General features: G+C 52.1%; 1 protein-coding gene across 1 annotated transcript in view; it reads right to left on the bottom strand.

Annotated features, from left to right (window-relative positions):
- LOC137334897 (F-actin-monooxygenase MICAL3-like) overlaps positions 1 to 16525 on the bottom strand; it is a 173462-nt gene that overhangs the window by 24547 nt on the left and 132390 nt on the right. The window contains exons 8-9 of the mRNA XM_067999978.1: positions 10044 to 10301; positions 1610 to 1725 (exon numbers count right to left, since the gene is read on the bottom strand). Coding sequence (XP_067856079.1) covers positions 1610 to 1725; positions 10044 to 10301 — 374 coding nt within the window. The remainder of the gene's footprint in view (positions 1 to 1609; positions 1726 to 10043; positions 10302 to 16525) is intronic.

The raw sequence follows: 16525 nt of genomic DNA, 5'->3' as shown, positions 1-16525 counted from the left end.
GCCTGAGTCATCACCGTTAATACTATGGCAGCCAGGAACGCAGTGGGTTGGAGGCCGGATCTCAATTGTTAAGATTTTAACCCCCCATCGGGGGAGAATTAAAATCGAGGCCAGAGTGATTGAACACTTGAACAAGTATCAGCTGATCAAAGAGAGTCAGCATAGATTCGTGAAAGGTTGGTCATATCTGACTAATCTATTTGAATTTTTTGAGGCGATCACTTGCAATGTGGATAAGGAAGTGTCTGTGGCTGTTGTCTGTATGGTGCTACAGAAGGCATGTGATACGGTTCAACATGAAATTAATTAGCATAAATGAGAGCACACAGAATTGGAGGTAACCTTGTGACATGGGTTGGTAATTAATTGGGAGGTAGGAGGCAGAGAGCAGCGATACAGGGTTCATTCTCTAATTGATGGGATATATCACGTGGTGTTCCCAGGGATCTGTACTGGGGCCTCAAGCTTTTTACTGTATTTATAAATGAATTAGATGAAGGAATTGAGAGGCGTATATTCAAGTTTGCTGACAGGATCAAGTTAGGTGCCACAGTAAATAGTGTAGATGGGAGCAGGAAGTTGCAAATTGATAGATTCAGTGAGTGATCAAAACTGGGTCAGATGGAGTTCAATGTGGGGAAGTGTGAGGTCATCCACTTTGGACCTAAGGAAGATAGATCAGAGTATTTTATAAATGGTGAGAAGCTCGGAACTGTGGAGGAGCAGAGAGATTTAGGGATTCAAGTATAGAAATCACTAAGAGCTCGTGGACAGGTACAAAAAATAACATTATCTCAAGAGGGCTGGAATACAAAGAGGTGGAAGTTATGTTCGAGTTTATATAAAGTTCTGGTTAGACCCCATCTGGAGACTGCGTCCAGTTCTGGGCTCCACACCTCAGGTCGGATATATTGGCCTTGGAGAGGGTGCAGCACAGATTCACCAGAATGATACCGGGACTTAGAGGAAAGTTTACGTAAACTTGGCTTGTATTCCCTTAAATATAGAAGATTAAGGGGTGATCTAATTGAGGTGTTTAAGATGATTAAAGGATTTGATAGGGTAGATAGAGAGAAACTATTTCCTCTGGTGGGGGAGTCCAGAACAAGGGGGCATGATGTTAAAATTAGAGCCAGGCCATTCAGGGGTGATGTCAGGAAGCACTTCATCACACAAAGGGGAGTGGAAATCTGGAACTCAATTGCAGCTTTCAAGACTGAGATCGACAGATTTTTGTTAAGAATATGGAGCAAGGGATATGGAGCTAAGGCAGTTAAATGCAGTTAAGATACAGATCAGCCATGATCTGCCTGAATGGGGGAACAGACTCGAGGGGCTGAACGGCCTTCTGTTCCTATGGGCTTGGTTTGGAAGGATACCCCACTCACACGCTGCACTGTCACGTCAGACCGCCTGAGACTGAACCTTCCCACTGGGGAGGGGGCAAAGTAACATCCCAGGAACATGGGGGAGGGGGAACATGGGCGTGACAGAGACCAGATGTACTCAGCAATAAACCCAGAACTGTCGAGTACTAACCTGAAGAGGGTGAAATGCAATAAAAACCCACCCCACCAAAGGAAGCCCCCAGACCAGCAGCAGTTCTCACCTTTCCGCCAGCACGCTCAGAGGGGGGCTTCCTTGGGCCCAGGCCCGCACCATCCAGGCAGCATCAAACGCAGCCAGAAATCCACGAGCAATCCCAGTTCCCATTGGCCAAAAGGGCTGGATAAAAAAACACAGCAGAGAGTCAGGTGGAGATCATCGATGGTAAGGAGAGTCTGGCACGAGGGCTGGAACATACAGGAGCCTCAGACCTAACCCCGCACGCAGAAAAACTCTCGCACAGGGACACACATAGAGAGACTTGCGCACAGAGGGACACTCGCGGAGACACTGGCGCACAGAGAGACACTGGCGCAGAGAGAGACACTGGCGCAGAGAGACACTGGCGCAGAGTGAGACACTGGCGCAGAGAGAGACACTGGCGCAGAGAGAGACACTGGCGCACAGAGAGAGACACTGGCGCACAGAGAGAGACACTCCGCACAGAGAGAGACACTCCGCACAGAGAGAGACACTCCGCACAGAGAGAGACACTCCGCACAGAGAGAGACACTCCGCACAGAGAGAGACACTGGCGCACAGAGAGAGACACTCCGCACAGAGAGAGACACTGGCGCACAGAGAGAGACACTCCGCACAGAGAGAGACACTCCGCACAGAGAGAGACACTCCGCACAGAGAGAGACACTCCGCACAGAGAGAGACACTCCGCACAGAGAGAGACACTCCGCACAGAGAGAGACACTGGCGCACAGAGAGAGACACTGGCGCACAGAGAGAGACACTCCGCACAGAGAGAGACACTCCGCACAGAGAGAGACACTGGCGCACAGAGAGAGACACTGGCGCACAGAGAGAGACACTCCGCACAGAGAGACACTCCGCACAGAGAGAGACACTGGCGCACAGAGAGAGACACTCCGCACAGAGAGAGACACTCCGCACAGAGAGAGACACTCCGCACAGAGAGAGACACTGGCGCACAGAGAGAGACACCCCGCACAGAGAGACACTCCGCACAGAGAGAGACACTCCGCACAGAGAGAGACACCCCGCACAGAGAGAGACACTGGCGCACAGAGAGAGACACTCCGCACAGAGAGAGACACACCACACAGAGAGAGACACTGGCGCACAGAGAGAGACACTGGCGCACAGAGAGAGACACTGGCGCACAGAGAGAGACACTGGCGCACAGAGAGAGACACTGGCGCACAGAGAGAGACACTGGCGCACAGAGAGAGACACTCTGCACAGAGAGAGACACTCCGCACAGAGAGAGACACTGACGCACAGAGAGAGACACTCCGCACAGAGAGAGACACTCCGCACAGAGAGAGACACTGGCGCACAGAGAGAGACACTGGAGCACAGAAAGAGACACTGGTGCACAGAGAGAGACACTGGCGCACAGAGAGAGACACTGGCGCACAGAGAGAGACACTGGCGCACAGAGAGAGACACTCTGCACAGAGAGAGACACCCCGCACAGAGAGAGACACGCCGCACTGAGAGAGACACTCCGCACAGAGAGAGACACTGGCGCACAGAGAGAGACACTCCGCACAGAGAGAGACACTCCGCACAGAGAGACACTCCGCACAGAGAGAGACACTCCGCACAGAGAGAGACACTGGCGCACAGAGAGAGACACTCCGCACAGAGAGAGACACTGGCGCACAGAGAGAGACACTCCGCACAGAGAGAGACACTGGCGCACAGAGAGAGACACTCCGCACAGAGAGAGACACTGGCGCACAGAGAGAGACACTGGCGCACAGAGAGAGACACTCCGCACAGAGAGACACTCCGCACAGAGAGAGACACTCCGCACAGAGAGAGACACTCCGCACAGAGAGAGACACTCCGCACAGAGAGAGACACTCCGCACAGAGAGAGACACTGGCGCACAGAGAGAGACACCCCGCACAGAGAGACACTCCGCACAGAGAGAGACACTCCGCACAGAGAGACACTCCGCACAGAGAGAGACACTCCGCACAGAGAGAGACACTCCGCACAGAGAGAGACACTCCGCACAGAGAGAGACACCCCGCACAGAGAGAGACACTGGCGCACAGAGAGAGACACTCCGCACACAGAGAGACACTCCGCACAGAGAGAGACACACCGCACAGAGAGAGACACCCCGCACAGAGAGAGACACTGGCGCACAGAGAGAGACACTCCGCACAGAGAGAAACACTCCGCACAGAGAGAGACACTCCGCACAGAGAGAGACACTCCGCACAGAGAGAGACACTCCGCACAGAGAGAGACACTGGCGCACAGAGAGAGACACTCCGCACAGAGAGAGACACACCGCACAGAGAGAGACACACCGCACAGAGAGAGACACACCGCACAGAGAGAGACACCCCGCACAGAGAGACACTCCGCACAGAGAGAGACACTCCGCACAGAGAGAGACACTCCGCACAGAGAGAGACACTGGCGCACAGAGAGAGACACTCCGCACAGAGAGAGACACTGGCGCACAGAGAGAGACACTCCGCACAGAGAGACACTCCGCACAGAGAGAGACACTGGCGCACAGAGAGAGACACTCCGCACAGAGAGAGACACTCCGCACAGAGAGAGACACTCCGCACAGAGAGAGACACTGGCGCACAGAGAGAGACACCCCGCACAGAGAGACACTCCGCACAGAGAGAGACACTCCGCACAGAGAGACACTCCGCACAGAGAGAGACACTCCGCACAGAGAGAGACACTCCGCACAGAGAGAGACACTCCGCACAGAGAGAGACACTCCGCACAGAGAGAGACACTCCGCACAGAGAGAGACACCCCGCACAGAGAGAGACACTGGCGCACAGAGAGAGACACTCCGCACACAGAGAGACACTCCGCACAGAGAGAGACACACCGCACAGAGAGAGACACCCCGCATAGAGAGAGACACTGGCGCACAGAGAGAGACACTCCGCACAGAGAGAAACACTCCGCACAGAGAGAGACACTCCGCACAGAGAGAGACACTCCGCACAGAGAGAGACACTCCGCACAGAGAGAGACACTCCGCACAGAGAGAGACACTGGCGCACAGAGAGAGACACTCCGCACAGAGAGAGACACACCGCACAGAGAGAGACACACCGCACAGAGAGAGACACACCGCACAGAGAGAGACACCCCGCACAGAGAGAGACACCCCGCACAGAGAGACACTCCGCACAGAGAGAGACACTCCGCACAGAGAGAGACACTCCGCACAGAGAGAGACACTGGCGCACAGAGAGAGACACTCCGCACAGAGAGAGACACTCCGCACAGAGAGACACTGGCGCACAGAGAGAGACACTCCGCACAGAGAGACACTCCGCACAGAGAGAGACACACCGCACAGAGACACACCGCACAGAGAGAGACACACCGCACAGAGAGAGACACCCCGCACAGAGAGAGACACCCCGCACAGAGAGACACTCCGCACAGAGAGAGACACTCCGCACAGAGAGAGACACTCCGCACAGAGAGAGACACTCCGCACAGAGAGAGACACTCCGCACAGAGAGAGACACTCCGTACAGAGAGAGACACTCCGCACAGAGAGAGACACTCCGCACAGAGAGAGACACTGGCGCACAGAGAGAGACACACGCACGGGGAGGGACACACGCACGGGGAGGGACACACGCACGGGGAGGGACACACGCACGGGGAGGGACACTCGCACGGGGAGGGACACTCGCACGGGGAGGGACACACGCACGGGGAGAGACACTCGAACGGGGAGAGACACTCGCACTGAGAGGCACAAGCACAGAGAGAGACACCCACAGAGGCACTCCGCATAGAGAGACGCCCCGCACAGACAGACGCCCCGCACAGACAGACGCCCCGCACAGACAGACGCCCCGCACAGACAGACGCCCCGCACAGAGACACTCGGGGAGAGGCACCCATCACACAGAGAGACACGCCGCACAGAGGGACAGTTGAAGAGAGAGACACTCGCACACAGACTCTCGGAAAAAGATGCTCGCACAGCGGGACACTCGCACAGAGACGCTCACACAGACACGCTCGGGGAGAGACACCCATCACACAAAGAGACATGCCGCACAGACGGACACTTGAAGAGAGAGACACTCGCACACAGACTCTCGGAGAGAGATGCTCGCACAGCGGGACACTCGCACAGACACGCTCGGGGAGAGACACCCATCACACAAAGAGACATGCCGCACAGACGGACACTTGAAGAGAGAGACACTCGCACACAGACTCTCGGAGAGAGATGCTCGCACAGCGGGACACTCGCACAGACATGCTCGGGAGAGACACCCATCGCGCAGAGACACCCATCCTGCCGAGGGACACTCGCGCCGAGGGACACTCCGCACAGACGCCCCGCACAGACAGACGCCCCGCACAGAGACACCCATCACACGGAGAGTCACCCGTCGCGCAGAGTCACCCGTCGCGCAGAGATACGCTCCGCGCAGAGGGACGCCCCGCACTGACAGACGCCCCGCACTGACAGACGCCCCGCACAGAGACACTCGGGGAGAGGCACCCCGCACAGAGGGACAGTTGAAGAGAGAGACATTCGCACACAGACTCTCGGAGAGAGATGTTCGCATAGACACGCTCGTGCAGAGACAGCCATCGCACAGAGAGGGACACCCATCGCACAGAGAGGGACACCCATCGCACAGAGAGGGACACCCATCGCACAGAGAGGGACAGCCATCGCACAGAGAGGGACACCCCGCACAGAGAGGGACAGCCGTCGCACAGAGAGGGACAGCCGTCGCACAGAGAGGGACACCCGTCGCACAGAGAGGGACAGCCGTCGCACAGAGAGGGACAGCCGTCGCACAGAGAGGGACAGCCGTCGCACAGAGAGGGACAGCCGTCGCACAGAGAGGGACAGCCGTCGCACAGAGAGGGACAGCCGTCGCACAGACAGGGACAGCCGTCGCACAGACAGGGACAGCCGTCGCACAGAGAGAGACACCTGTCGCACAGAGAGGGACAGCCGTCGCACAGAGAGGGACACCCCGCACAGAGAGGGACACCCCGCACAGAGAGGGACACCCCGCACAGAGAGGGACACCCCGCACACAGGGACACTCCGCACACAGGGACACTCCGCACACAGGGACACTCCGCACACAGGGACACTCCGCACACAGGGACACTCCGCACACAGGGACACTCCGCACTCTCTGAAGTGGTGGTTGGAGGCCAATCATCTCAGCCCCAGGACATTGCTGCAGGAGTTCCTCAGGGCAGTGTCCTTGGCCCAACCATCTTCAGCTGCTTCATCAATGACCTTCCCTCCATCATAAGGTCAGAAATGGGGATGTTCGCTGATGATTGCACAGTGTTCACTTCCATTCGCAACCCCTCAAATAATTAAGCAGTCCGAGCCCGCATGCAGCAAGACCTGGACAACATCCAGGCTTGGGCTCATAAGTGGCAAGTAACATTCGCGCCAGACAAGTGCCAGGCAATGACAATCTCCAACAAGAGAGAGTTTAACCACCTCCCCTTGACATTCAACGGCATTACCATCGCCAAATCCCCCACCATCAACATCCTGGGGGTCACCATTGACCAGAAACTTAACTGGACCACCCACATAAATAATGTGGCTACAAGAGCAGGTCAGAGGCTGGGTATTCTGTGGCGAGTGATTCACCTCCTGATTCGCCAAAGCCTTTCCACCATCTACAAGGCACAAGTCAGGAGTGTGATGGAATACTCTCCACTTGCCTGGATGAGTGCAATTCCGACAACACTCAAGAAGCTCAACACCATCTAGGACAAAGCAGCCTGCTTGATTGGCACCCCATCCACCACCCTAAACATTCACTCCCTTCACCACAGGCGCACAGTGGCTGCAGTGTGTACCATCCACAGGATGCACTGCAGCAATTCGCCAAGGCTTCTTCGGCAGCACTTCCCAAACCCGCGACCTCTACCACCTAGAAGGACAAGGGCAGCAGGTACATGGGAACAACACCATCTGCACGTTCCCCTCCAAGTCACACACCATCCCGACTTATAAATATATCGCCGTTCCTTCATTGTCGCTGGGTCAAAATCCTGGAACTCCCTTCCTAACAGCACTGTGGGAGAACCATCACCACATGGACTGCAGCGGTTCAAGGCGGCGGCTCAACACCACCTTCTCAAGGGCAATTAGGGATGGGCAATAAATGCTGGCCTCGCCAGCGACGCCCACATCCCATGAACGAATTTTAAAAAAACATCAGAACCATTACCTGCACCTGCTGTCTGAGAAAATGGGAGCAGTGGTTATGATCTGAAGTTATTGAAATCAATGTAGAGTCTGGAAGGTTGTAAAGTGCCTAAATGAAAGATGAGGTGCTGTTCCTCGAGCTTCCATTGGCCTTCATTGGAACAGTGTAAGAGGCTGAGGACAGAGAGGTCATAGTGGGAGTGGGACGGGGAATTAAAATGACAAGTGACCAGCAGGTCAGGGTCACCCTTGTGGACTGAGTGGAAGTGTTCAGCAAAGCGATCACCCAGTCTGCGTTTGGTCTCCCCAGTGTAGAGGAGACCGCAGTGTGAGCAGCAAATACAATATACTAAATTAAAAGAAGTACAAGGAAACCATTGTTTCACCTGGAATGAGTGTTTGGGGCCCTGGATGGTGGGAAGGAAGGAGGTGAAAGGGCAGGTGTTGCATCTCCTGCACTCGCACGGGAGGTGCCGTGGGGAGGAGAGCGGGTGTTGGGGTTGATGGAAGAGTGGACCAGGGTATCGCGGAGGGAGTGGTCCCTGAAAGGGGAGGGGAGGGGAAGATGTGTTTGGTGGTGACATCGCGCTGGAGGTGGCGAAAATGGTGGAGGATGATCCATTGATTGTGGAAGCTGGTGGGTGAGGACCAGGGGACCCTATCATGGTTCTGGGAAGGAGGCGAAGGGGTGAGGGCAGAAGTGCGGGAAATAGGAGGGGCACGGTCGAGGGTCCTGTCAACTACAGTGGAGGGGAATCTTCGGTTGAGACAAAAGGATGACATATCGGACACACTGGTGTGGAAGGTGGCATCGTCAGAACAGATTCAACGGAGACGGAGAAACTGGGAGAATGGAATAGAGTCCTTACAAGTAGCAGGGTGGAAGAAGTGTAATCAGTGCAGCTGTGGGAGTCGGTGGGCTTATAATAGATTGGTTGACGGCCTATCCCCAGAAATGGAGGAAGAGAAGCCGAGGAAGGGAGGGGAGGTGTCGGAGATGGACCGTGTGAAGGCGAAGGAATGGAGGAACCCACTGAGTCTCGGCAAGGTATCCAGTGACCCACTGAATTCCAACAAGGGATCTAGTGTTCCACTGAGTACCACCAAGGGATCCAGTGATCCACTGAGTTTTGGCAGAGGATCCACTGACCCACTGAGTCACAGAAATCGATCCAGTAACCCACAGCCATTGTAAAGATCCAGTGACTTACCACATCACGCTAAGGGATCCAGTGACACACCGAGTCGCTCAAAGAGATCCGGTGACTTGGAGTCATACTAAGGTATCCAGAAACCCACGAAGACTCGGCAAGGGATCAAGTGACTTGGTCAAACCAAATGATCCAGTAACCCAACGAACCACATCAAGAGATCTAGTGATCCACTGTGTCATGCCAAAGGACCCAATGACTCAGTCACACCAAGGGACCTAGTGACCCACTGAGTCACACCAAAGGAACCAGCAATGCACTGAGTCATGCTAAAATATCCTGTGAGTCATACCAAGGAATCTTATGACTACAGAGTAGCAACAAGGAATTCAGTGGCCCACTGAGTGACACAAAGGGATCCAGTGACCAGAGTCACACGAAGGGATCTAGTGACCCACTGAGTCACAGCAAGAATTCAGTGACCTAGTCACTCACAGTAAGAGATCCAGTGCCCCACCAAGTCACGATAAGGGATTCAGTGACCTATTAACTCACAGCAAAGGATTCAGTGACCTAGTCACTCACAGTAAGAGATCCAGTGCCCCACCAAGTCACGATAAGGGATTCAGTGACCTATTAACTCACAGCAAAGGATTCAGTGACCTAGTCACTCACAGTAAGAGATCCAGTGCCCCACCAAGTCACGGCAGTGACCTATTAACTCGCAGCACGGGATCCAGTGATCTATTAATTTACAGTATGGGATCCAGTGACACATTGGCTCACCAGGGAATCCAGTGGTCCAGTGACCCACAGCATGAGGTCCAGTGACCTGTTAACCAACAGCACAGGATCCAGAGATCAGCTCTCTAAAAAATGGATACAAGAGTCCCCAATTGATACCCACCACCTGAATACACTTAACACTCATTGATACAAATCACATGGATAGAATTAACATGATCTACTGACTCACAACATGGGATCCAGTGACCTATTCACTCAACACAGGATCCAGTGACCGACTGACTCAACATGGGATCCAGTGACCTATTCTTTTGATTCTGATTAAAGAACTTTGCACTAACCTCTAACAGACTGTCCCCAACCAGAGTCACCAGCAGTCGCTGCCCGTTTTCCTCTCGTACCAATGAGGCGTTCTCCGACGCGTACATACACGTGAAATCAAACATGGCGACGTCAGGCTGCCCATAATGGTTCATGGCAAAGTCCAGGCGTGGCAGCTGGCGATTGGTGGAGAAGTCGGCCGCCTCCCTCGCATAGCTCAGGAGTGCCTCTTGATTCATGTTATTTCGGGAAAGCAGCCTCTCCGTGTCGGAATAATCCTGGCATGGGGAGAAACAGGAAAACAACACAGGACAGTCAACCACAGCAATGCAGAGCACCCATGTCGGCGTAAGAGGGACAGCTGTCCCTGCAACAATGGGACAGTGCAGAGAAACTAAATCCAACTCCCCGCTGGGCACACTGACATTGCAGTAACACATCATATCACACTGACCAGACATCAAGGGCACAAACCTCTCAGTTCTGGTATCATCCTTGTGAATCTTTTTTTGCACCCTCTCCAGTGCCTCTATATCCTTTTTATAATATGGAGACCAGAACTGTGCACAATGCTCCAAGTTCTATACAAGTTTATCATAACTTTGCTGCTTTTCAATTCTATCCCTCCAGAAATGAACCCCGGTGCTTGGTTTGCTATTTAATGGCCTTATTGACCTGTATCGCTACTTTTAGTCATTTGTGTTTCTGTATTCCAAGCAACTCAGTTGTAAAATCTCACTAAAAAATGTCATAATAAGAACAAAACCGGACGGACCACCAGGCACCGGACACGACAAAGGGAAACCAAGCCCAGTCGACCCTTCAAAGTCCTCCTCGAGAACATCTGTGGACTTGTGCCAAAATTGGGAGAGCTGTCCCACAGACTAGTCAAGCAACAGCCTGACATAGCCATACTCACAGAATCATACCTTTCAGCCAACGTCCCAGACTCTTCCCTTACCATCCCTGGGTATGTCCTGTCCCACCGGCAGGACAGACCCACCAGAGGTGGTGGTACAGTGATATACAGTCAGGAGGGAGTGCCCCTGGAAGTCCTCAACATTGACTCCGAAACCAATGAAATCTCATGGCATCAGGTCAAACATGGGCAAGGAAACCTCCTGCTGATTACCACCTACCGCGCTCCCTCAGCTGATGAATCAGTCCTCCTCCATGTTGAGCACCACTTGGAGGAAGCACTGAGGGTAGCAATGGGACAGAATTTACTCTGAATGGGGGACTTCAATGTCCATCACCAAGAGTGGCTCGGTAGCACCACTACTGACCGAGCTGGCCGAGTCCTGAAGGACATAGCTGCTAGACTGGGCCTGTGGCAGGTGGTGAGTGAACCAACACGAGGGAAAAACCTACATCACCTCGTCCTCACCAATCTACCTGTCGCAGATGCATCTGTCCATGACAGTATTGGTAGGAGTGACCACCTCACAGTCCTCGTGGAGACGAAGTCCCGTCTTCACACTGAGGACACCATCCAACGTGTTGTGTGGCACTACCACCTTGCTAAATGGGATAGATTCAGAACAAATCTAGCAGCTCAAAACTGGGCATCCATGAGGCGCTGTGGGCCATCAGCAGCAGCAGAATTGTATTCCAGCACAATCTGTAACCTCATGGCCCGGCATATTCCTCACTCTACAATTACCAACAAGCCAGGGGAACAACCCTGGTTCAATGAGGAATGTAGAAGAGCATGCCAGGAGCAGCAACAGGCGTACCTAAAAATGAGGTGCCAACCTGATGAAGCGACAACTCAGGACTACATGCATGATAAACACCAGAAGCAACATGTTATAGACAGAGCTAAGCGATTTCACAACCAACGGATCAGATCAAAGCTCTGCAGTCCTGCCACATCCAGTCGTGAATGGTGGTGGACAATTAAACAACTAACGGGAGGAGGAGGCTCTGTAAACATCCCCATCCTCATGATAGCGGAGTCCAGCACGTGAGTGCAAAAGACAAGGCTGAAGCGTTTGCAACCATCTTCAGCCAGAAGTGCCGAGTGGATGATCCATCTCGGCCTCCTCCCAATATCCCCACCATCACAGAAGCCAGTCTTCAGCCAATTCGATTCACTCCACGTGATAATCAAGAAACGGCTGAGTGCATTGGATACGGCAAAGGCTATGGGCCCCGACAACATCCCAGCTGTAGTGCTGAAGATTTGTGCTCCAGAACAAGCTGCGCCTCAAGCCAAACTGTTCCAGTACAGCTACAACACTGGCATCTACCCGACAACATGGAAAATTGCCCAGGTTTGTCCTGTCCACAAAAAGCAGGACAAATCCAATCCGGCCAATTACCGCCCCATCAGTCCACTCTCAATCATCAGCAAAGTGATGGAAGGTGTCGTCGACAGTGCTATCAAGCGGCACTTACTCACCAATAACTGGCTCACCGATGCTCAGTTTGGGTTCCGCCAGGACCACTCGGCTCCAGACCTCATTACAGTCTTGGTCCAAACATGGACAAAAGAGCTGAATTTCAGAGGTGAGGGGAGAGTCCCTGTCCTTGACATCAAGGCGGCATTTGACCGAATGTGGCACCAAGGAGCCCTAGTAAAATTGAAGTCAATGGGAATCAGGGGGAAAACTCTCCAGTGGCTGGAGTCATACCTAGCACTAAGGAAGATGGTAATGGTTGTTGGAGGCCAATCATCTCAGCCCCAGGACATTGCTGCAGGGTTCCTCAGGGCAGTGTCCAAGGCCCAACCATCTTCAGCTGCTTCATCAATGACCTTCCCTCCATCAGAAATGGGGATGTTCGCTGATGATTGCACAGTGTTCAGTTCCATTCGCAACCCCTCAAATAATGAAGCAGTCCGTGCCCGCATGCAGCAAGACCTGGACAACATCCAGGCTTGGGCTCATAAGTGGCAAGTAACATTCGCGCCAGACAAGTGCCAGGCAATGACCATCTCCAACAAGAGAGAGTCTAACCACCTCCCTTTCACATTCAACGGCATTACCATCGCCGAATCCCCCACCATCAACATCCTGGGGGTCACCATTGACCAGAAACTTAACTGGACCACCCACATAAATACTGTGGCTACGAGAGCAGGTCAGAGGCTGGGTATTCTGCGGCGAGTGACTCACCTCCTGACTCCCCAAAGCATTTCCACCATCTACAAGGCACAAGTCAGGAGTGTGATGGAATACTCTCCACTTGCCTGGATGAGTATAGCTCCAACAACACTCAAGAAGCTCGACACCATCCAGGACAAAGCAGCCCGCTTGATTGGAACCCCATCCACCACCCTAAACATTCACTCCCTTCACCACCGGCGCACTGTCGCTGCAGTGTGCACCATCCACAGGATGCACTGCAGCAACTCACCAAGGCTTCTTCGACAACACCTCCAAAACCCGTGACCTCTACCACCTAGAAGGACAAAGGCAGCAGGCACATGGGAACAACACCACCTGCACGTTCCCCTCCAAGTCACACACCATCTCAACTTGGAAATATATCGCCGTTCCTTCATCGTCGCTGGGTCAAAATCCTGGAACTCCCTTCCGAACAGCACTGTGGGAGAACCTTCACCACACGGACTGCAGCGGTTCAAGAAGGCGGCTCACCACCACCTTCTCAAGGGCAATTAGGGATGGGCAATAAATGCCGGCCTCGCCAGCTATGCCCACATCCCATGAACGAATAAAAGATCCCTTTGTTCCTCTATCCCATTCAGACTTATCATTCAAGTGGTATGTGGCCTCCCTATCTTTCCTACCAAAATGTACCACCTCACATTTCACAACTGAAATTTATTTGCCACTTACATGCCCATTCTGCAAGTTTATAAATGTGTTCCTTTATTTTGTCGCAGTCCTCCTCAATATTAACCACACCCCCCAATTTGGTGTCATCCGCAAATTTTGAAATTGTACTTCCGATTCCTGAGTCCAAGTTGTTAATGTAAATTGTGACCAACAGTGGTCCCAGCACCGATCCCTGTGGAACACCACTTCCCACCTTTTGCCAGTCTGAGTAACTATCTTTGACCCCCTACTCTCTGTTTTCTGTTTTGTAGCCAACTTGCTATCCATTCTGCTACTTGTCCCCTGACTCCACAGGCTCTGACCTTCGTCATGAGTCTACTACACAGTATCTTATCGAAGGCCTTTTGAAAATACAAGAATATTACATCTATTGCATGACTCGTCGACTCTTTCTGTTATTTCTTCAAAGAATTCAATAAGGTTGGACCAATATGAGTTTCCCTTTTGAAATCTGTGCCGACTATGTAATAAACTGGATAGCCCGGTGGTGAAGGATGGAATACTCGAGCCTGATCTTCAGTTGCTTCCAAGCCTTTATTCACAGACCTCCACATTACCCACCATGCACCCCCTAGATAAGCTCTCATATTAATGGATACAAGAGAGTCCCCAATTGATAGACACCACCCGAGTACAATTAACACAAATTGATATAAATCACAAGGTACCTGTTATTCTATATATAAACCCCCCCCCCCACCCCGAACCCCTTGATTAGATCCCCGCCTGTAATTCATTCCCGGGTATCTGTTATTCTATATGTAAACTACCCGAATCCCTCAATGAACCCCAGTGCTTGCTTTGCTTTGTTTTAAATGGCCTTATTAACCTGCGTCGCTACTTTTAGTGATTTGTGATATCAATGGATTGGTCAAGTGGGCAGAAAAGTGGCAAATGGAATTCAATCCAGAGAAGTGTGAGGTAATGGATTTGGGGAAGGCAAACAAGGCAAGGGAATACACAATAATGGGAAGATACTGAGAGGTGTAGAGAAACAAAGGGACCTTGGAGTGCATGTCCACAGATCCCTGAAGGTAGCAGGACAGGTAGATAAGGTGGTTAAGAAGGATTATGGGATACTTTCCTTTATTAGCTGAGGGATAGAATATAAGAGCAGGGAGGTTATGCTAGAACTGAATAAAACACTAGTTAGGCCACAGCTCGAGTACTGCGTACAGTTCTGGTCACCACATTACAGGAAGGATGTAATTGCACCGAGAAAGTGCAGAGGAGATTTACGAGGATGTTACCAGGGCTGGAGAATTTTAGCTGTGAGAAAAGATTGGATCGGCTGGGGTTATTTTCTTTGGATCAAAGGACGCTGAGGGGTGATTTAATTGAGGTACATAAAATTATGAGGGGCCCAGATAGAGTAGATAGCAAGGACTTATTTCCCGTAGCAGAGAGGTCAATAACCAGGGGGCATAGATTTAAAGTGGTTGGTAGAAGGATTAGAGGGGAGCTGAGGAATCATTTTTTTCACCCAGAGGGTGGTGGGAGTCTGGAACTCACTGCCTGAAAGGGTGGTAGAGGCAGAAACCCTCATCACATTTAAAAAGTACCTGGATGTGCACCTGAAGTGCCGTGACCTGCAGGGCTACGGACCAAGAGCTGGAAAGTGGCAATAGGCTGGGTGGCTCATTTTCGGCCGGCGCAGGCACGATGCGCCGAATGGTGTCCTTCTGTGCCATAAATTTTCTATGATTCTATGATAACTCACTCTCGGGTATCTGTTATACTATATATCAAACACCACCCCTCCCACCGAACCTTTCAATTAGATCCAAGCCTGTTACTCACTCCCGGGTTTGTTATTCCATATATAAGCCACCCGGATCTCTCGATTAGATTCTAGCCTGTAACTCAATCCCGGGTATCTATTATTCTATATATAAACCCCACCCCGAACCCCTCGATTAGATTCCAGCCTGTAACCAACTCCCATTTATCTGTTATTCTATATATGCCCTCCAAAACCCTCGATTATCATAGAATCACAGAATCATAGAAAATAGGAGCAAGAGTAGGCCATTCGGCCCTTCGGGCCTACTCCGCCATTGAAAATGATCATGGCTGATCGGTGAACTCAGTACCCTGTTCCCGCTTTTTCCCTATATCCCTTGATCCCTTTAGCATTAAGAAATATATCTATCTCCTTCTTGAATACATTTAATGACTTGGCCTCCAATGCCTTCTGTGATAGAAAATTCCACAGGTTCACCACCCTCTGAGTGAAGAAATTTCTCCTCATCTCGGTTCTAAATGGCATACCCCGTATCCTGAGACTGTGACCCCTGGTTCTGGACTCCCCAGCCATCGGGGACATCCTCCCTGCATCTAGTCTGTCTCGTCCTGTTAGAATTTTATATGTTTCGATGAGATCACCTCTCATTCTTCTAAACTCTAGTGAATATCGGCCTGGTCGACCCAATCTCTCCTCATACGTCAGTCCTGCCATCACAGGAATCAGTCTGGTAAACCTTCGTTGCACTCCCTCCACGGCAAGGACATCCTTCCTCAGATAAGGAGACCAAAACTGCACACAATATTCCAGATGTGGTCTCACCAAGGCCCTGTACAACTGCAGTAAGACATCCCTGTGGCTGCAGTGTGTATCATCCACAGGATGCACTGCAGCAACTCGCCAAGGCTTCTTCGACAGCACCTCCCAAACCCGTGACCTCTCAAATCCTCTTGCA

The sequence above is a fragment of the Heptranchias perlo genome, chromosome 18 (assembly GCF_035084215.1).
Source record: "Heptranchias perlo isolate sHepPer1 chromosome 18, sHepPer1.hap1, whole genome shotgun sequence".
Classification (NCBI taxonomy): Eukaryota; Metazoa; Chordata; class Chondrichthyes; order Hexanchiformes; family Hexanchidae; genus Heptranchias; species Heptranchias perlo.
This window is presented reverse-complemented; position numbering and strand designations above follow the sequence as displayed.